Source organism: Emericellopsis atlantica (genome assembly GCF_019669845.1).
Source record: "Emericellopsis atlantica unplaced genomic scaffold F5Z01scaffold_14, whole genome shotgun sequence".
Classification (NCBI taxonomy): domain Eukaryota; kingdom Fungi; phylum Ascomycota; class Sordariomycetes; order Hypocreales; family Bionectriaceae; genus Emericellopsis; species Emericellopsis atlantica.
In genome coordinates, this window is record NW_025764716.1 from 233096 (window position 1) to 252843 (window position 19748).

The 19748-nt window shown below is 55.9% G+C and overlaps 11 protein-coding genes across 11 annotated transcripts; 5 read left to right on the top strand and 6 right to left on the bottom strand.

Moving 5' to 3' along the window:
• Nucleotides 1-428: 428 nt before the first annotated feature.
• On the bottom strand, nt 429-1925 carry F5Z01DRAFT_674367 (F-box domain-containing protein; the record flags this gene model as incomplete). Its single annotated transcript, XM_046265032.1, has 1 exon — nt 429-1925. The coding sequence occupies one exon, from the start codon at nt 1923-1925 to the stop codon at nt 429-431; it is 1497 nt and encodes a 498-aa protein (XP_046117974.1).
• A 293-nt stretch (nt 1926-2218) lies between these two features.
• F5Z01DRAFT_655829 (uncharacterized protein) lies at nt 2219-3657 on the bottom strand. The gene is made up of 2 exons (XM_046263536.1): nt 3231-3657; nt 2219-3172 (listed from the first exon to the last, which is right to left on the bottom strand). The coding sequence occupies exons 1-2, from the start codon at nt 3439-3441 to the stop codon at nt 2394-2396; spliced, it is 990 nt and encodes a 329-aa protein (XP_046117975.1). The 5' UTR covers nt 3442-3657; the 3' UTR covers nt 2219-2393.
• Nucleotides 3658-3674: 17 nt separating this feature from the next.
• F5Z01DRAFT_674369 (uncharacterized protein) lies at nt 3675-4176 on the top strand (the record flags this gene model as incomplete). The annotated part of the gene is made up of 2 exons (XM_046265033.1): nt 3675-3683; nt 3736-4176. 2 exons carry the CDS (start codon nt 3675-3677, stop codon nt 4174-4176), a joined length of 450 nt encoding a protein of 149 aa, XP_046117976.1.
• A 42-nt stretch (nt 4177-4218) lies between these two features.
• Nucleotides 4219-6674, bottom strand: F5Z01DRAFT_622611 (uncharacterized protein; the record flags this gene model as incomplete). Its single annotated transcript, XM_046261278.1, has 6 exons — nt 4219-5065; nt 5114-5448; nt 5504-6239; nt 6306-6427; nt 6507-6530; nt 6639-6674. 6 exons carry the CDS (start codon nt 6672-6674, stop codon nt 4219-4221), a joined length of 2100 nt encoding a protein of 699 aa, XP_046117977.1.
• Nucleotides 6675-7499: 825 nt separating this feature from the next.
• F5Z01DRAFT_655842 (multidrug resistance protein 1) lies at nt 7500-11558 on the top strand. The gene is made up of 3 exons (XM_046263537.1): nt 7500-7717; nt 7790-7977; nt 8034-11558. The coding sequence occupies exons 1-3, from the start codon at nt 7595-7597 to the stop codon at nt 11509-11511; spliced, it is 3789 nt and encodes a 1262-aa protein (XP_046117978.1). The 5' UTR covers nt 7500-7594; the 3' UTR covers nt 11512-11558.
• Nucleotides 11559-12995, bottom strand: F5Z01DRAFT_655843 (DnaJ domain-containing protein). The gene has a single exon (XM_046263538.1). It carries the CDS (start codon nt 12953-12955, stop codon nt 11648-11650), a length of 1308 nt encoding a protein of 435 aa, XP_046117979.1. The 5' UTR covers nt 12956-12995; the 3' UTR covers nt 11559-11647.
• Nucleotides 12996-13127: 132 nt separating this feature from the next.
• F5Z01DRAFT_750511 (uncharacterized protein) lies at nt 13128-14074 on the top strand (the record flags this gene model as incomplete). The annotated part of the gene is made up of 2 exons (XM_046267025.1): nt 13128-13344; nt 13393-14074. Exons 1-2 carry the CDS (start codon nt 13222-13224, stop codon nt 14071-14073), a joined length of 804 nt encoding a protein of 267 aa, XP_046117980.1. The 5' UTR covers nt 13128-13221.
• Nucleotides 14075-14214: 140 nt separating this feature from the next.
• On the bottom strand, nt 14215-14935 carry F5Z01DRAFT_750512 (uncharacterized protein; the record flags this gene model as incomplete). The annotated part of the gene is made up of 2 exons (XM_046267026.1): nt 14215-14537; nt 14596-14935. 2 exons carry the CDS (start codon nt 14933-14935, stop codon nt 14215-14217), a joined length of 663 nt encoding a protein of 220 aa, XP_046117981.1.
• An 877-nt stretch (nt 14936-15812) lies between these two features.
• On the top strand, nt 15813-16515 carry F5Z01DRAFT_655849 (uncharacterized protein). Its single transcript, XM_046263539.1, has 3 exons — nt 15813-16072; nt 16121-16300; nt 16349-16515. The coding sequence occupies exons 1-3, from the start codon at nt 16018-16020 to the stop codon at nt 16447-16449; spliced, it is 336 nt and encodes a 111-aa protein (XP_046117982.1). The 5' UTR covers nt 15813-16017; the 3' UTR covers nt 16450-16515.
• On the bottom strand, nt 16516-17990 carry F5Z01DRAFT_655851 (pre-mRNA splicing factor slt11). Its single transcript, XM_046263540.1, has 2 exons — nt 17639-17990; nt 16516-17588 (listed from the first exon to the last, which is right to left on the bottom strand). The coding sequence occupies exons 1-2, from the start codon at nt 17774-17776 to the stop codon at nt 16605-16607; spliced, it is 1122 nt and encodes a 373-aa protein (XP_046117983.1). The 5' UTR covers nt 17777-17990; the 3' UTR covers nt 16516-16604.
• A 118-nt stretch (nt 17991-18108) lies between these two features.
• Nucleotides 18109-19661, top strand: F5Z01DRAFT_655854 (CgERG6-2 protein). The gene is made up of 2 exons (XM_046263541.1): nt 18109-18512; nt 18567-19661. Exons 1-2 carry the CDS (start codon nt 18300-18302, stop codon nt 19494-19496), a joined length of 1143 nt encoding a protein of 380 aa, XP_046117984.1. The 5' UTR covers nt 18109-18299; the 3' UTR covers nt 19497-19661.
• Nucleotides 19662-19748: the final 87 nt, after the last annotated feature.

A 19748-nucleotide genomic window follows, 5' to 3' on the forward strand; every position in this document is an offset into this window, starting at 1 on the left:
TGGTGAGAGGCCACTTGAAGATTGGCATGTGCTTTCTTCGCGAGGGGACCCTGTCAACGCCAGTGCGTCAGGAACAGGGCCCACGAGGCCAGGATCGAACCCTTGGGCTGCTCGTGGATATCCACACTGGCCGGGCTATGACAGCGCCAGGAAGCCTTCTCCAACGTATCTGCGCTGCCACCACGTCAAACCCTGGGCGGTGACTTTGCTCCGCGCACCTGCGGTCGTGGCTGGCTTCTACCCGAGCATCCCCTGCACCTTGATTCTTACCAGCGGTCCGAGAGCTTGTCATTGCCCTCGTAGGGCATGTTTGAGTTCCAGGGCCTTGCTCCTCTTCATGTTTGTACTCTTGTTTGCCTCCGATGTACCTCTCCAAGTGCCGTGTTGGTTTGTGTTATGTCGACCCCCTTACGCGGATGGACATGACCTCATCTGAAGTCGTAGACCATGAGACTTTCCCGTCCATCGCTTTGCTCCTTCAGCACGATGACCATCTCCTCGTCAAAGCCGACCTTGTTCTTCATCTCCTGGTCCAGCACTCCGACTGTGCTTGTTGCCGCTTCTTTGTCCGACAATCGTGGTCGGACCTCAATGCTGCGGCCGCCCAGCCGGCCTTCCAGCTCCCAGACCCTGATCTCGTTGCCTTTAGCACTGACGCTCACAGCCTTGCCCCGGGTGGTGATTTCGGCGTCGGATATGCCGGATGTGTGTCCCCATAACCGGATGCCCGGACTGATGGTGAGCTTCGCGGCTGTTGCTGTGCACAGATGCAACAAGAGCGTGTTGTCTGGCAAGGTTGCCAGCAGGTAAGGGTGGCTATAGCACAGGCCCCTGGGCCTGCCTGCTATCCCGCTCGACGGACTGTGCGCAACCCTTGAGTGGACAACTTCTGGTAGAATATGCCCTGGCCTAGACATGATATCCAGATCCTGCACCCCAAGAGACCAACCATCAATGGTGTCGATCGTATATGCCATCGATGCCACCACTGACACCCCGACGCGCCGCATGGACAAAGCGGTTGGCGATCGGACCGTCTGCGACCTCAGTGACCGCAGTAGATGAGGCTGGTGGTGCTTTGAATGGTCGAGCGTGTACAGAAAGATCTGCCCCTTTCCCGACGCTGCCAGGATGAAAGGATGGCAGTACGCCACCCCTTCTATCCCGCTGCATTTCTTCTCCGTCGTTCGGCACGTGAGCACGAGGCAGTTTCGTTCGAGATCGGTCTTCCACACACCCAATGTACCATCGCCAAAGCCCACCGCGATGTCGACCTCCCCTTCCGACAACGCCTCCTCGTCCACAGCCAGGCACATTGGCCGTGCATCATGACCCAGCTTCGTTCGCGCAACTGGTAGCCGTGTTCGCAGATCCCATATAATCAGCCCAGACGCCGCATCCGCTGTGATCGCCAGACCTTCGACAACCTTGACTAGCGTCTTTCCGGTGTTCGGTTGCTGGTGAAGTTCAAGTTCGTCGACTTCGCAGCGCCCCCGCGCCCAATTATGCAGTAGCTTGTACGCATTCTTCCAGTCGACGCTCTCCTGCTCTTTGCCTCCGCTCTTCTTTCTCGGACTCGTCGATACCGTCGGAACGGCCGTCGGACTTTTGCGAAAGCCAGGAATCAGATGCGCGCGTGGAAGGATGAAGCGTCGATAGTAGTGTCCCCGCCATAGCTGCGCATCGCTCGTGACGCGGTGGAAGAGCTTGGAGACCGGCGCGATGGAAATGAGCGTCGATTCGGGGAGGTTGGAGAGTATTCTGACGAGGAGTTCGGCTGGGAGCTGCGAAATCAGATCATGCAAAGGCGGCTCGTAGTAGGGACGGGCGCGTTTTCGCCGGTGCTGCGGCGTGGAGCTGGTTGTAGCGTCGGGGGTGCTGCTGGGTCCAGGGCTTGAGCTAGAGCGACGACGTTTGAGATGCATCGTACTCAGTTGGCGGGCGTTGCAGTCGCAATGGTTGGACGGCCGTTGCCCTCTCTGAGAGTGTGTCAGAGAAAGTGGTGAAGAGAATAGCAGTAGGTCGCAGAGAAGTGGCGGATATGGGTTTGTCATGAACCACATCCGTCAGCTCCAAGGTTTGCGGTAAGGCTAGCTAGCGATTGGAGGTGTTAGGACCGCCACCTATTCTGTATGCCTGTCTTATCGCGAACCATCACTTTGCTTGACCGACATATAGCGTGCCTCAACGTATCCTTTGCATTTCATACACTGCCGTACCTCACTCCTATTTAGCGTGGCACTCCGAACTGTGCGCTACATTTTTTGCTCAAGTGGCCCAGCATTTCCTGCATGAAAATGTTGACTATTCAGATTCTGCCCTGCAACGTATATACAAGACGTAACCCATAGGCGACTCCCTGACGCCATCACAATGCATGGGTATCCCATAGCTCACGCTCCGATCCTCATGAACATGTCATCGTACAGTTTCCCAACCCAACCATCGCTGGCGCCCGCTCTGGCAACAACACCCAGACCCCCGACAGCCCAGAGGCCAGCTACAAGCGCCGCCACGCCTTGCACAGCGAGCCACTTGCGCCGCCTCTCCTTGCGGGTCTTCTTGTCTACAACAGCCGACGCATCTGTTCCCTTCCGCCTCTGCAACCAACCCCGGGTGGAGGGTGCGACATTCAGCCACTTGGCCGACCCCCAAACAATGTGGCCCGCGCTCAAGCCGATCAGGCCGGCGTAGAAAATCCCCGATACCCAGGGACTTCTGGCAAACCCGTGCGCGACGTACGCCAGTCCAATATTCGAGCTGTCGCCCTCCACGGCCAGCGGCAAGATGCGATTCACGAGCACGTGCGCCGAGTAGAAGAAGCTCAGGGCGTACCCTGATAATGAGATGTAGCTCATCTCTGGCCAGGGGCTCATGCGCTTCCTGTGGCTTCCCACGGCCCAAAAGCCTGGGGTCGTCGTCCCGTATCGTTGCACGTTCTGCGATCTGCGTACCAGACGCAATGCTATGCCGGAACCAATATGTAGGATTGCAGGTAGGGCAACAAGGAGCGGCTCCGTGATGGCGGTCTGGTAGATTTCGCGCGTCATGAGGAGATACGTCTCCGAGGCGTCGGTGGAGCCTGTTATCGCTGGTAGAATCGAGACATTTGTAATATGGAGGGCGAAGAAGGTGTTCATCGCATACGACGAGTACTTTTGTAGGCGTGTCACTGCTCTGGTCAGCCGCCGTAAACTAGGCGCATATGTCGAGCCAGAAGGAAGACGTACAGTAGTAGATGGGGCCACGCCCTGAGCCACTCAAACCAGGGGCTGATGCTGAGCCTTTCGAGGGCAGTGAGGCGCTCGGGCTCTCTAGATCTTCGGAGGATTCATCTTCAAGCGGCGGAACTGGGCGCTCGACTTCGGGGGAATCTATGGGCGCCGGGTCGAGCTGTAATAGCGACACGTTGGTCGACAGAGAGTCGCGTCGGTCGACCATGGCGTCAGTGTACGCTGTAGCTGTCTGGGCTACCTTGCGTACTGACGAAGATGTCAATGGGAGGTGAAGGGGAAAATGTCGGTGTTGAACCCGGTCGTCAGCGGGCGCTTGGTGACGTCTCCAAATGCTGGTCCGGGGTAATTAAGGTACCCTGCACCACGTTGGCCAACCACAATACCCCAATTTGATGTCCCCGAGCTCCAGGGCTTCACTCTACCATCAACATCAGCGCCATGCCACCTGTAAGCCGCCGTAGCACTTTTCCATCGTCCAAGGCTAACTTGAATCACACAGCGACACCAGACCCTGCCAGCGGCCGCCACTTCGTCGGCGCGCGAGGCGCGACAGGCTTTCCACTGCAGTCTCTGCAACAAGGGCTACTCGCGCATGAACGACTACGAAGCCCACCTCTCGAGCTACGACCACTCCCACAAGCAGCGACTAAAGGACATGAAGGCCATGGTGCGCGATCCCGCCGCCGTCGAACGAGCGAGAAAGGCCGAGGCCAAGGCGGACGGCATGGTCAAGGTGGTGCCGGCCACCGAGGGGACAGTGAAGAAAGGCGGCTTCAAGAAGAGTGGTTTCAAGAGCGCTTTTACGAAAATAGAGGGAACTCCCGAGGTCCCCAAGGCGGTGGTGGACAATCGGCCATCACTGGTCAACACGGAGCCGTTGGAGAGCGATACGGAAGATGAAGGCTACGAAGTCTATGATCCGCGATACCCGACAGACTGAACATGGAGGGCTGTTCCAAAAGAAAAATCCGATAATGACATCCTACATCTGCTGGTCGACCGGTGCCATGTCTTCCGACGGCATGTAGCCCAGCGTATTCATCTGCGACAGATCCTCCTCCATCAGGCCAAACATGTTTCGATTCCCGGAGAACCAATCCGCCATTTGCGTCTGCTGTCCACCCATCACAGGCGTCTGCATCATGGGGGCGCCCGTGGAGGGGTGGGACGCCGCCATGTTCTGGTCGAGACCGGGCATGAAGCCCAGCTGCGAGAGGTACATGTCGAGCTCGTCTCCAATGGGGACCATGGTCTGGTCCTCCTGCTGTTGCGACTTGGCGTCGACGTAGACCATGGCCACGTCGCGGTAGACCTGGAAGACGCGATAGAGCTTCTCGACCTGCTCAGAAGCGTCCCGGAGACGATTGATCGAGTCGACAAACTGCTGGAGGATTTCAAGATCGTGGCTCGACAATGATTCGATGACGTGGCAGAAGAGCACGAAGAAGGGCGCAAAGGGTGTCAGCATCAGGTTCCAGTGTACGTATATGCTCTTCACGTAAGCGCCGTGCGTCAGCAATCCCATGCCTGTCTGATGCGCTGTGATGCACTTGCGCGCTGTCTCGAGGCAGTCCTCGTTGAAGCGACTCGGCGACCCCGGCGGGGCAGGGATGGCGCGGTACACCATGGTGAGCACGGATAGGAACTGGATCTCGTCGCCTATGATGAAGATGTCGACGAGTTTCGAGGTGTTGATGGCCCGGAGATACGTGATTGTCTCGTCGCGTGACTTTTCCACTTCGTCCCAGAGTCCACGGCAATTCACTGCCAGCGACTGGGCGCGACGGGAGAGCTCTTCTTTGGATTCTCTGAGCGCAGCGGGCGAATATCTGTCAGATGTCAGCAGCGCATAGTTAGGCGGTCTCGGCCAAACGTACAAGTCTTCAAACGTCTTGCCCTGGAACTTGGAGATTGTGAGCCATAATTGGGGCGCATCACTCTTCTCGAGATGCTTGAAGCCCTCATAGCTGGGCCCTTCGGGAATGCTGATATCATAGTCCTTCATGATACTCGACCTCCCAAGCCGGAGCGAGAGACCCTTGTCCCAGGTGTATACCTGCCAAAAGACAATGGCCTTGACCTGGGCGACCTTGGGCGGGTCATTGGCGAGCACCTCGGCACGATGGAACCCACCAGCCTGGCAGAGCAGGGCGGCCATGCAGTTGAGGTGCCATGCTACGCTGGGGCGACACACGTCGATTGCGTATTGGGCCTACAGTACCATGCGTCAGACAAAAGCGAGGGCCAAGGATGACTGTCAGACTTACCCCGAACACCAGCGCTTGCACGTTTTCCACCTTGGCACTTTGGAACAAGGGCAAATTGGCCAGGAACGTCTCCTGGTTTGCTTGCGCGACGAGCCCATACTCGTGGTACATGTCCCGCTTGGCCACGTCGTCGGCCAGCGAGTACTCCTCCATGAACAGATTGTACAGACCCGCGTTGACAATCGCCCACATTGCTGGGGTGACGTCGTCCGTGGGGAAATAGACATTACGGCAGAGACTCGAGAAGTCGCGGATCCCAGCCAGGCCGCAGCTCAAGGAGAAGAGAGACGGTGCCGAGTGCTTGGATGACTTCAAAAGGCTGACGACCACGTCGAGAGGCGGCAAGGGGAGCTTCACCACGCCACCCGGCGGAAGGGGCTTTTGGTGAGGGAATCTTGGGCCATGGCTGATGCTCTTCCCTTTTTGCACCTCGACAAGCTGCCGAAGGTTGTTCAGGGCGGCGTTGACGTTGGGGTTCACCTCACGCAGGGATGTGCGCTGCACAGCGTGTTCGATGAACTCGGTCGCAAAAGCTGTCTGCGAGGCAAAGCCCGCATCGCCACCGACGGAGTCGTCATCGTCGGACTCTTCGAGGTTGTCCTGGGAAGAGGCTGTGGGGTGCGACGATGGGGTCGACACGTGATGGTGGACGGAGCTGCTGCCCGAGGACGAGATGTTCTTGAGCAGACTCTCGATACTGCCTAGCCGGGACTCAATCTGATCAATCTTTCTCTCACTGTCATCCCAATGTCAACAGAGTGCAGGTGAGAGAGGGGGTGTGCTGGGTGGAGGAGGTGCATACTATTGCGAGGAGATGAGGACTCGTTGTCTCGGCTCCTTTGGTCGCTGTCCTAGACCTGTCGATGTACATGGGCGCTTGGCGGTACGACAGTTTGCGCACGGATAGTCCTTGTCACAACGGACCTTGAAAGAGTCACTATCATCAGCTCTCGTGTCTTGGACAACGGTGGCCAGCCGTCCTGCAACTGCAAGACGGACGTACCTTTCGCATGCGGCATTGGTCACACTGCACACGTTAGTATGGTCTCTCTCAGCATCTACAAGTACAAGCCCATGACTGGCACAACAAGTCGTCCCTGTACTCGGGCAAAGGCACCAGAATGCATGCACCTACCGCTCGTCGATTGGGGTCGTCGGCGCCCGCGGACATGGAAGCACCATCACGTCCCCCTCCAGCAGCTCCTCCAACAGAAGCGTCCGAGGCACTCATTCGCAGTATGCAGTAGGGCTGATTGTCAGTTAAAGTACAGTACACATGCGGCGTTCCTGAATCCTGGCGATCCGCAGCCAAGGCCAAGTCTATCAATCAGACAGACCCCAGTGGAGGCGTACAGAGTCGGGTACTGACTGCGTATCCACGGGATGCCGTAGGACGTGAAACAGTTTCCCCCTGGCCGCGAGAGTGAAAAGGCGAATGATCTCGCTTTTCTACCTGGCGAGACAAATGTCGTTTGCCGGACCAAACAAACTCTGCGCCACTTCTTAATGCTCTCAAGGCGGCTGTGCTTGCTCCCGGCGATTCACTCAACTCTCACGAGTTAGTTAGTTACCACGCGGCTACCGGCACGAGTCGCACGATTCAAGGTTGGCTTGCGTAATCGTCGCCAAGACTGTTTGAGGATCATTTGTCAGGCCGTGTCTTTTGCTGTAGGCAGCCTTGTGATGATGTGTGTTTGTTGAGCAGTGCGTGCATTGTACTCCGTATCTTCTATCCTGGTCGTCGCAGAACTCGCGGACGTCCGCGGACACCGAGACGCTAAAACGGGTCAGAGCTAGCCTCGACTGGGGGATGAAGTGTGGGTCGCTAACCTCGACTCCCGCTTCCGAACCAATGAAAACCGCATCCTCCACGGTATAAGCTTCGAAGCGTCTCAAGTCGGCCTAGCGCAATTGGGCGGAGCTCCAAAGCGATCGGATTCGGTAAATTGTGTCTTGTGAGTCTTCGGCGAAGGAGTCCAGGCTGCATCTGTTGACGACGTGGATCCTCATGCCATTTAAAAAAGAGGTCGTTTCGATCCAGGTAACACATTGCTCACTTTGCGTCGCCATGCAATTCCACGCTTCGACGAGATGAGCGAAAAGGAGAGAAACGAGGCGCCTGGGCCTCCAGCACCGTCAACCACAGCTCTCGCCTCGGCAGAGCCAGCGCAGGAAGAAGTGAAGGCCAGTGATTCGAGCTTCAAGTTCTTTCTGGTAAGTGGCGTCCACGGGGAGGGTCTGAGGGCCCCAATTCGTCGGTCACACATTGACAGCATGGGTCATTAGCGTGTCTTCACCTACAACGACGCTCGAGGATGGACCCTGAACATCATTGCCGTGTTCTTCATGATCGCCTCCGGCACGGTCCTACCCCTGATGGATGTTATCTTTGGCAAATTCATCAACGTCTTCAACAAGTTTGCCACGGGTCAGCTGTCGCCTAGTGGCTATCGTAGTGAGGTCGACAAACACAGGTGTGTTGCTACTTGTTACATCTTGTTCCGCAGAGACACGCTAATCACGGGAGCAGCCTCTACTTTATCTATCTCTTCATCGGCAAATTCATCTCCACCTACATCTGGACCTTCTTGATCAACCTCACCGCTATACGGACGACCAAGGAACTGCGCATCGCCTTCGTCACGTCCCTCCTCCGCCAAGAGGTGTCCTTCTTTGACTCACCGAGCTCTTCAGTCTCCGGACAGGTGACCACCAATGGCAATCTCATCAACAATGGCATCTCTGAGAAGCTTGGTCTCACCATTCAAGCCATCTCGCAGTTCGTCGCCGCGTTTGTGGTGGCCTTTGCCGTGCAATGGAAGCTCACCCTCATTGTCATCGCCATTGTCCCTGTCAATATTGTCGTCACAATCATTTGTGTCATCTGGGACACGGGCGTGGAGTATCGGATGTTTGACATCTATGGCAAGTCAGGCTCCCTCGCCGAGGAAGCCTTTGGCACAATCCGCACAGCCCATGCCTTCTGGGCATTCCCCAAGCTCACACGTCGGTTCAACGCCATCCTCGAAGAGGCGGCGCAGGTCGGTGCCGTCAAGTCCCTCATCTATGCTATTCTCTTCCCTGTTGAGTTCTTTTGTATCTTTGCGGGCTATGCCCTCGCCTTCTGGCAGGGCATAAGGATGTACTCCGAGGGCGAGATTACCCAACCAGGCACAGTCGTCACGGTCATCTTCGCCGTGCTGGTGGCGGCCCAGGCGCTGACGCAGATCGCGCCACAGACAATCGCCATCTCGAAGGCTACCGCCGCGGCCTCCGACATCTTCGCCATCATCGACCGGAAATCAAACATTGACTCGCTTTCGACAGAGGGTGCCACCATTGATGGGTTCAAGGGTGATATCAAGCTGCGAGATGTCAAGTTTTCGTATCCCACCCGAAAGGATGTCCCTGTTCTACACGGTCTGGATCTAGACATACCCGCTGACAAGACGACCGCCCTGGTTGGTGCCAGTGGTTCCGGGAAGAGTACCATCTTTGGTTTGCTAGAGCGATGGTATACGCCTTCTGCAGGGAGCATCACACTCGATGGGCAGGAAATCGAGAGTCTCAACCTGCAGTGGCTGAGGACGAATATCCGGTTGGTACAGCAAGAGCCCACCCTCTTCAGTGGGACAATCTACCAAAACATCGTCGACGGCTTGACTGGCACGCCCCTTTCCACAATCTCAGATGAAGACAAGCGCGCCCGCGTAGAGAACGCTTGCCGGTCCGCGTTTGCCCACGACTTCATCTCTGATCTCCCACAGGGTTACGATACCGTGATTGGCGAGCGCGGTGCCTCCTTGTCAGGGGGTCAGAAGCAACGCATCGTGATTGCAAGGAGCATCATATCCAACCCCAAGGTCTTGCTGCTAGACGAAGCTACGAGTGCTCTGGACCCCAAGGCCGAGAAAATTGTGCAGTTGGCGTTGAACAATGTCGCCAAGGGGCGGACCATGGTCGTCATTGCGCACCGCCTGAGCACAATCAGGGACGCGGACAATATCATTGTCATGGCAAAGGGTGAAGTGATCGAGCAGGGGAGCCACGACAATCTGACCGCACAGAATGGAGCATATGCGCGTCTCGTCAAGGCGCAGGACCTGGGTTCTGGCACTCTTGAAGAAGACTCGGGGCCAGAGGCGGACGCTCATGAAGATGACCTGGACAGACCTTTGACGACCGTCTCGACAAACGCCAGCGCAGGCGGGCCTCTCGGCATCAAAGATGAAGAATCATACTCCCTCTTCCACGGCCTCTGGTTGATCCTCGCCGAGAATCCCACACTCTGGTGGGCGTACTTTCTCGTGGCCATCGCCTGCATCGCAGGTGGCGCGACGTATCCCGCTCTCGCCGTGCTCTTCGCCAAGACCATGCAGGCTTTCGAGACCATTGACGTATCCAGGGTCAACTTCTTCAGTCTCATGTTCTTTGTGGTTGCGTGCGGGAACTTGGTGGCCTACGCCGTGGCAGGGTGGCTGTCCAACGTCGTTGCGCAGCATGTCATGAAACGGTACCGGGGTGAGCTCTTCAACGACACGCTGCGTCAGGATATGCTGTTTTTTGACCAGCCGGAGCACTCGACGGGTGCGTTGGTATCGAGACTATCCGCTGAGCCGACGAGTCTGACAGAGCTTGTGTCAATGAACATTGCGCTTCTCCTGATCAACATTGTGAACCTGCTGTCGAGCTCGATTCTCGCCATTGTCTACGGATGGAAACTGGGACTGGTCCTTGCCTTGGGCGCGCTGCCGGTCCTCGTCGCCTCGGGGTATGTCAGGATCCGGCTGGAGTTCTCGTTCGACGACGACACGGCGAAGCGTTTCTCGCGTTCCAGCGGACTTGCGTCCGAGGCTGTTCTCGCTATCCGGACTGTATCGTCACTGGCACTCGAGTCCGCCATCATCTCCAGGTACCGATCGGCTCTGGAGGGTATCGCCGCAAAGTCCATCGGAGGTTTAGGGTGGCGCATGCTGTTTTACTCCCTCAGTCAGAGTATCTCTTTCCTGGTGATGGCGCTCGGTTTCTGGTACGGCGGACGCCTCGTGAGCACGGGCGAGTACTCTACGGGGATCTTCTACACCGTCTTCATTGCCGTCGTCTTTTCGGGCGAGTCAGCCGCCCAATTCTTCCAGTACACCACCAGTATCACCAAGGCACGCACGGCCATGAACTACATCTTCGCCATGAGACGCAACCGTCTCCTTCAGGATGCTCCGGACGACGACGAGGGCCAGGACGCCGAGAAGAGCGCAAAGGGCACGCACGTGGAGGTGACAGAGGTCGCATTTGCATACCCGTTGAGACCCAAGCTGCAAGTGCTCCGAGACATTTCCGTGGACATTGAGAGCTCGAAGATGGTCGCCTTTGTCGGCGCGAGTGGCTGCGGCAAGTCCACCATGATTGCCCTTTTACAGCGGTTCTACGACCCGACCGCAGGCGTCATATCGAGTGACAAGGATGACATCAAGACTCTCAACCGACGCTTCTATCGAAAGGACGTCGCGCTTGTGCAGCAAGAGCCCGTGCTCTACCAAGGGTCTATACGGGAGAATGTCGCGCTGGGCATCGAAGACCGGGAACCGACAGATGACGAGGTGATCGATGCATGTCGTCAATCGAATGTCTGGGATTTCATTTCTAGTCTGCCCGATGGCCTCGGTACCCCCTGTGGCAACCAAGGGCTGTCCCTCTCCGGAGGCCAACGACAACGTATCGCTATCGCCAGAGCATTGATCCGCCAACCGCGTCTTCTCCTCCTCGACGAAGCGACTTCCGCGCTGGATACGGAGTCTGAGAAAATCGTCAAGGAGGCTCTCGATCGCGCCGCAGAGGGACGAACGACGGTGGCCGTGGCGCATCGGCTGAGCACCATTCGTGATGCGGATCTCATCGTCGTCTTTGAGCGCGGAAGGGTGGTGCAGATGGGCACGCACGAGGAGTTGATTGCCAAAAGGGGTATTTACTGGGAAATGGTGCTCGGGCAGTCTTTGGATCGGGAGGCCTAACGTTAGGTTTAATTACTCGCGCATTGCATGGATACAGGGCACCAAAGGTATCGTCACACTCCATACTCATAATAATTTTCATCTATGTATCCCCTCGCCATCTATCTGCGTCGTATTTTCATCGTAAAGTAGCCGCTTAAGCAAGAGTCTTGGCGTCACCCTCCTTGAGCTTGCCAGCCTCGACAAGCCTCTTGACCTCGTCGCTCCAGACACTCTTGATCTCACCCGAGACCTTGAGTCCGTTGAGCTTGTTGGCAAGCGCAGCAATCTCATCAGGGTCAATCTTGCCCTGCACGAGGTCGACATCGTTGAGCACGGCATCGACCTGGGCGGCGCTCGCGTCACCCTCGGCAAAGTAGTTGGCGTCCTTGACACTGCCCTTGAGAACACGCTTGTTCTTCTTGACGGCATTCTTGGCCGCCTCCTTGGCCTTCTTGGACGACTCGCGCTCAGCCTTGGCCTTCTCCTCGGCCTCAGCCTTCGCCTTTTCCTCGGCCTCCTTCTTGGCCTTGGCGTCCTCAATGGCCTTCTTCTCGGCCGCCTCACGGTCCGCCTTCTTCTTGTTCTTGGCGGCGTTGGCTTCTTGGCGGAACCTCTTGATGCGCTCGTCGCCGGCGGAGGCGTCGTCGAGCAGCTTGCGCAGACGCATGTTGTCCTCGGCCTTCTTCTTCTTCCTGGCGTTGGCGTTCTTGCGCTCGACGTGGCGCTTCTGGTCGCGGTTCTCGTTGTCGTCGGGGACGTCCTCGTCGAGGTACTCAAAGGTGCGCCACGAGTCAAAGTTATACCAGAAGTTGTAAAAGTCCTCGACGTGCTCCTTGGAGGCGTTCTCGTCGCCAAACGTGGGGACGGGATGCTCCTTGCTAAAGCGCGCCTCGGCCTTGAAGAACTTGCTCCACGCCTTGTAAAAGTCTTTGCCGGTGAGCTTCTTGGTCGGGGGGTCGACGTCGGCCTCCTCGTCGACCGAGTCGTACTGCCTCCTCTTGACGGGGTCGAGCAGGACCTCGGTAGCCTTCTGGATGCACTTGAAGAACTGGTCGTCCTCGGTGGAGCCCTGGGCGGCCTTCTTGTCGGGGTGGTGCTTCAAGACCTTCTTGCGGTGAGCCTTCTTAATCTGGTCCTCGCTGGCCTTCCAGCGGTACTTGCTGAGGCCGAGGATCTTGTAGTGGTCCTGTGTCTTCCAGTCCTTGGCCTCGCGCTGGAGGTCCATGGGGTCCTCGGGCTCGGAGATCTCGCCATCGTCGACATCCTCGGTCTTGCGGGCCTTCTCTTGGGCCTGGATGCGGTCGTCCTCAGAGAAGGTGCGCTTGTGGCGAGCACGGCGGGCGTGGGCGAGGAAGTGAGGGCCAACGGGCTCAATGGTGCGCTCAGAAGCGGAGGACAAAGCGTTGAGGCGCTTGAAGTCCTTGTCCGCGGACCAGTCTGCGGGGAGGAGAGGGAGGGCCATCGTGACGGTTGATGATGGTGATAGTGATGAAGACAGGACCTGGGCTTGGACGAAGAGCCTGAGGCTTTTGGAATATTTTTTTAGGTGGGGGTGGGGGCGGATGCTGGACGGTGCGTCATTCTACCAACACTGTGTCTAACCTTGTTGAGCCTGTCTCATTCACTCACTAACACGACACGGAGGCTTGAAGTGAACTTGAAAGTCAACCCTCGACTTATTCAAATCGATTATCTCAATTTTTTGGCGGCTTGTTTCTCCTACGCATAATGGAGCACTGCCAGCAGAAAGTCCAGTCACTCCTCGATCGCTTCGCTGCTGCCAAGATAGACCTCGTGGAATGGGACCAGAATGCCCTACGTCGGTTAGGATGTCCTCTCACCACTGGCCTGGTAAGTTCTCCCGAGAGCTTTCATCAGCTTGTTCTCTGACAGACTCAGGATTTGACCTTCCTGGTGCCAGATCACCAGCTTCCTCTCGTTCGGACGATCGCCTTAGAAGAGGGCTGCAAGCTAGCGGACGACCTCCATGTATCTCCTGGGTTGACCTGCGAGTACTCCGACTGTGCACTACGATTCATCATAGGCGACCTGTCTAAATCCCAGAGCCGTCATAGCAGGCTGGTCGTACTGCCTACTTCGTGGGCCCATGTCGATCTAGACGAGTTGGAGCGCGACAGTATTCCCAGTCTTCGACCTTCGTCGCCACCAACGCCAATATGGACCGTTCCTCTTGACGTTATGAGCGCGGCTCTGGTGCGAATCGCATCAGAGACTACACGTCTCAGCCAATTACGAAAACAGATTATTCGAGACTTGGCAGGCTTAATGGCTTATGCATTGTTCGACTGCTCCTATGAGGGTGATTACGAGGAAATCATTCCCAATGATGTTCCCCTGTCAGAAAGTGAAAAGTCTGAGCTGGCGCATGCACGCAAAGTCATTGATTCCTGGAGAATGCGACCAGGAGAAGAATGGATCGCGAGTTCTTTGGCGGATGTCGTGACAAAAGGGGTGCCATATAAGTCTCTCCGTGCCAAAGAAGACAGCCAGCCAGCTGCAAACGGATGCGCGCAGTCGACTATAACATCAAATGAAAATGAAACAAGAGACTTTGACTGAACATTGCGCCTGGCTATTTGGATCAGACTCTGTTTTTCAACATTTACCATTGCTTCAATTCATGTGCGTGGTATTGCTTAGAGTGGTCTGGTATAGACGACTGCCCTGCCGCGATGACAATGTTCCTGTCCGCAGTTCACCTTATACTTTCAATATTTCTCGGTCCTTTTGTGACAGTGTAGCTTGTAGCAACTCCATCTCCTCGCTATAGGCATCATCTTGCCAGTAGTCTGCAAGATCTTTCACCGCCGCATACAAACGCCCTCTATTCTCGTCAGGGGTGTTGTACGCGTCGAAATCAACCGTCTGGTTATGCGACTTGAGCCATCCCAGCAAGAAGACGATATCAAAAAGATCAAATTCAAATTTTCGGATAGATCTTGGTCGAGTGGAACCAATGTAGTGAACGCAGCGCTTGATCTTCGTGAGAATCAGAATATCGGGTTGCAGGATGGGTATCATATCTATGCGGTTAGCATTTGATCAATACTTTTCCCCAGAGGTAGCCAAGTCATCACTAACGTTCGCCGACTTGAATCGTCTTGATCTCGCGGGGTAGACCCAACTCTCCTGTTGGTAGAGTCTCAATAGGAATACGATGTGTACCGCAGGTGAAGGTGAGCTTGTAAGTCACTAGAGAGAATCTCGTGTCTGCATCCAACAGAAGTTGGGCCATGTTTTGGAGCGCTGGTTTGTCGTTTTCGATATCGATCAAGATGTCAATATCGTCGGTCTGGCGATCGTGGCCCAAAACGTTGACTGCATAACCGCCAATATAGGCATGCCGGATGCCATGCTGTTCAAGGATAGGGGTCACGGCCGCGGCGGCCTTATCCTTGGCTTCAAGAATGCTTGAGTTCATAGCGATGGTGTTGTCAGGTCATGGCAAAGAGAGTCACACACGAGTGACACGAAATAATAAATTAATGAGCACTTAGTGATGCTTCCACGAACGAAGGGCTAGGAAAGCCTAACGCATTCATCTGATGTTGTACATAGTAGTATCATCACGTGAATTAATATTCCGCTATTTATAACAGTTGAATTTGATGAGTCAATAACAACGGCATACCCCCTACATGATGTTATTTGCATCTTCTTCCCATCAGGGGATACATGTTGACTGGCGGAGTTGATCAGAGAATAGGGGCGTTCCCTGTTGCTTAAACTTTAGCCACCCAATATGACCCAGACCCCGATAAATGCTAGGGTTCTGGCTAGCTAGAGCTCCAGTCCTGGCCGCAAATCGCACTCTATGCGCAAGAACAGTTCTCGTGTCCGTGACATGACCGCCGGGTGCTTTCTGCGCATGGTCAGCAAGCCCCCTTGCTGACAAGGCCAACAACGCCGCCAACACTGCATCACGCGCGTCGAGAGGATGTATCCTGGTGTTGAAGGTTTCGGCGCGTGATGTTAAGGGGAAGACTATGGCCAGGACACGGATGGTGTGGAAATCTTCGAGACAGTGTGGTATAGCGATGGCGTGGGTGATGAGCATCTGGAAAATCAGGGGCTGCGCATCATTACTGAGATTGTGAACCTTTCGACTCAGGCTCGGAGAGACATTGCCACTGGGTGACAAGTCTCTTGCTCTCCCGTCGTAGAACTAGAGTTATTGTGTGTGACTGGGAAGTTTCCTGAACTACAGGCAAACCCACGATCGCATGTGTTTCAACATAACCTTACCTGGCAATCAACCAAATCATGCTACAATTCTTGTTTGAACTTTTTTTTTACCAGTGATTTCATGATTACGAATTTTCAATGCTGTCTAGCATCTTATGGTCATAGTGAGATATATTTATTTACTGCCTTCCGCACGCAAGAGCATGCGCCGTACAGGGTAGGCCAAAGCGCTGCGATTAATGGCAGCCGATAACTTTTCCAGCATTACGAACTTAACCTCTGGGTACTCTATCAATCCAGCACCTTCACACCAGCGCCATGTCACTCGCCGCCTACAGAAACTTGATGCGTGCCGCTCGCATCGCCTTCCAAGGTACGAACAATTGCAAACCGTCATAGACTCCCGCAGCTCACAATACAGGCGATACGCCCGTGCTCTCGGCAGCCCAGACACAGATCCGCAACGAATTCCGCCAGCGATCGACCCTCTCCGAACCAAGCGAACTCCAGGCCGCCGTTGATCACGCCCAGTCTGTGGCGCAGATATTGAGGCAGAACATTGTGCAAGGAAAGCAGACCGAGGGCGACGAGAACAGCTACAGTAGGTTCCTCTCCAGGGACGGCCACGTTACGGAAGGCTAACCAGCAGAACTTCGGATACACAAGGACACCGAGCGAGGCGACAACGAGAGCATCAAAACGGCTGGGAAGGGCAAGACTGGTGGCGCCGGGTGCTGCCAATCTCAGTAGTAGCCACCCGTGCTTGTATAACATGTACAACATCACGATACCCATGCCATATCTCGGATAGACATACATCCTGTATTACAGAGGCCAAACGTTGCCATGCTCCAAATTCTCTATGTAACCCAAACGCCCTGCGCCATGCTTCACTCTGTTGCGGCCTAGTCTCCAGCCAGGCTCGCATATTGCGGTGTATCTTCTGCGCCCGGCGGCGCGGCCACCGTACTCGGGATAGGATTCGCCTGTGACGACGATGACCCTCCCTCAATCGTTTTCTGTTGGCCCCCCTGCCTTGCCCTGGACTGTACCCTCGCATCACCGAGCATCTGGGCGCGCTCCTGCTTATCCATGTTGCCAATGGCCTTGGGCTGGCCCCATCGTATTCGGAGAGGGCACCCAGCAATAACGGCCCGTCCCTGACACGCTGCCGCCGCCTTCTCGGCTGCTTCACGCGTCTCGTAGTTGATGAATGCGCAATGCGACATGTGCGAACAGACCAAACTCTTGATCTTGCCAAAGGCCTTGAAGAAGTCTCGGATCTTGTGCTCCGGCAAGTCGTCCTCCACACCCGTGACGAACAGCGACATGATCTTGGGATCGGACGGGGGCATGTAATCGCGAGGCGTCGGAGGGAGCTGCGCCGCGCTGGGGAACGCTTGTCGACTCCTCCCCGACATGGTCGTCTTCGCACCCGCGGCTGCAGCTGCGCGGCTGTCTCGTGTTCGGATCGGACCTGGTCCACCCATGCCCGCCCCCACAGCAACATCACCGCTCCTCTCGGCAGCAATGTCGGCCTCGTCCACGGCGCGTCCCTTTTTGAAATACGGCTTGCTCTGGGCCAGCTTCCGTAATAGTTCTCGTGCCTTATCATCGGTCTTTTCGTATTCCTCCGTTCCTTGGCCGTCTTCGATAAGCTTCTCGTTGTTTTGGGCAAAGTATTCGCGGTTAATTTCGGACTGTGGGCCTGGCGCGACCATCTTGAGAGCTGCGTCACGGATGGCAATGGGAAGGCCGAAGGAGAGGTCGAGCATGCAGCACTGGCAGCAGTTCTTAAGGCGGGCGCATGTCAGGCAGATATTGGTTCGTTGCTTGCGACCGGCGGACCGCGTTGCGTTCCACCCGAAGACTGTGAATGGTCGTGTGCACTGGCTTGTTAGCAAATATGTCATCAGACTTGCAGACAGGGAACACCTACCAGTTTGCATTCTGCGCCATAGTCCTCCTTCAACATCTTCACGTAGGGGTTGTCTGGTAGACAGTTTTCACACACGGATGGAAAGTCGGTCGACTCCCATCCTGAGCGATTCAGATCTTGCTTGATTTGAGGCGGCATCTCGACGGCGCGCTGATGCTAATGTTGGCGACAGAAAGTCAGTCTTGCGCAATGTGGCGTGCCCAAAGACTTCAGCCCGACTGACGTTGTTTTGTGATTATTCAGCAGTCCCCAGATGATCGTGGCTTATCGATAAGAGCATGGAAAATTGCAGACTCGGGGCATTCCAACACTCAATTTCCACAGTGCATCGTGGTGGGGGCGGCGCGTTCACATGAAAACGATGCAGCCTGATTCGCGTTCGTATTCGTGTACGTCTTGACCGCCTGCTACAAAGGGGCGGAGTTGGCAGCCACTAAGCTAGTTAGAGGCTAGTGTCTCGGCAGAGTCCCAAGATCGAACGAGATCCAGGGGCCAGAAGGGGTCGTCTGAAATTGGTGTTAATTCCCAGGTTGCAAGCGACGCAGTAATAGATAAAAAGTCCGGGTAGCCTCCTGACAGTGCCATTGACCACCAACAACTCTCACACCCCCATTCTCCCCTTTTTGCATCAACTGCACAACTCTATATCTCCGCTGTCATCATGGCTTCCTCCACAATGTCCAACCTCGAGAAGGAGAACCACCAGCGCGATGCCGATTTCAACAAGGCCCTCCACGGCAAGTCGGCCCAGGCCAGGGGCGGCATTGCTGCCATGTTCTCCAAGGGCGCCTCTGCCAAGGGCGCTGCTGTCGACGAGTACTTCAAGCACTGGGATAATAAGGGCGCTGCCGACGAGACTGCAGAGACCCGTGCTGTGAGTCGTCCCAGACCGCTCGATGGAGGGGTATGCGCTAACATGCCTCGATAGCAACGTCAAGCCGAGTACGCCACCTTGACCAGGCAATACTACAACCTGGCGACCGATCTTTACGAGTATGGATGGGGCCAGTCCTTCCACTTCTGCCGCTTCGCCTACGGCGAGCCCTTCCACCAGGCCATCGCCCGCCACGAGCACTACCTCGCCCACGCCATTGGCATCCAGGAAGGCATGCGCGTGCTAGACGTTGGCTGCGGTGTCGGTGGGCCTGCCCGTGAGATCGCCAAGTTCACTGGCGCTCACATCACTGGTCTGAACAACAACGACTACCAGATTGAGCGTGCGACGCACTACGCCCACAAGGAGGGTCTGTCAAACCAGCTCCAGTACGTCAAGGGCGACTTTATGCAGATGTCGTTCCCCGACAACAGCTTCGACGCCGTGTACGCCATCGAGGCCACTGTCCACGCCCCCACCCTGGAGGGCATCTACAGCGAGATCTACCGCGTGCTCAAGCCCGGCGGCACCTTTGGTGTGTACGAGTGGCTCATGACCGACCAGTACGACAACGACAACCTGCACCACCGCGAGATCCGTCTCGGCATCGAGCAGGGTGACGGCATCTCCAATATGTGCAAGGTCGAGGAGGCCCTGCAGGCCATGAAGGCTGCTGGTTTCGAGCTGCTGCGCAACGAGGACATGGCCATCCGCGATGACCCCTTCCCCTGGTACTGGCCTTTGTCTGGCGACATGAAGTACATCCAGTCCGTGTTTGATGTCTTCACCATCTTCCGCATGACACACGTTGGCCGTGCCGTGGCCCACAGCTTCGCCGGCTTGATGGAGACCTTGAGGCTGGCGCCTGCTGGCACCAAGAAGACTGCCGACAGCTTGGCGTGGGCTGCCGACTGCCTGGTTGCTGGTGGCAAGGAGAACCTTTTCACTCCCATGTACCTGATGGTTGGCCGCAAGCCCGAGTAAAGGGTGCAGGGAACTAAGTTAAAAGGAAAAGGATTGGGAAAAGGGTTGCATGATTTAGAGCGGATGAGACATGAGCTTGTGTAGACGGCTTGCAGCATACATACTTTAATCAATGATAATTACCTCTTTTCTGTACAACAGCTATCCGTCCTTGCTGCTTGAGCAAGCCTACGAAGCACAGTACTCGTAGATACCGCAATCGGAGCCCCTGAACGCGTGAAGCTCTGTCTGGATTATCGCTATCGATAAGCG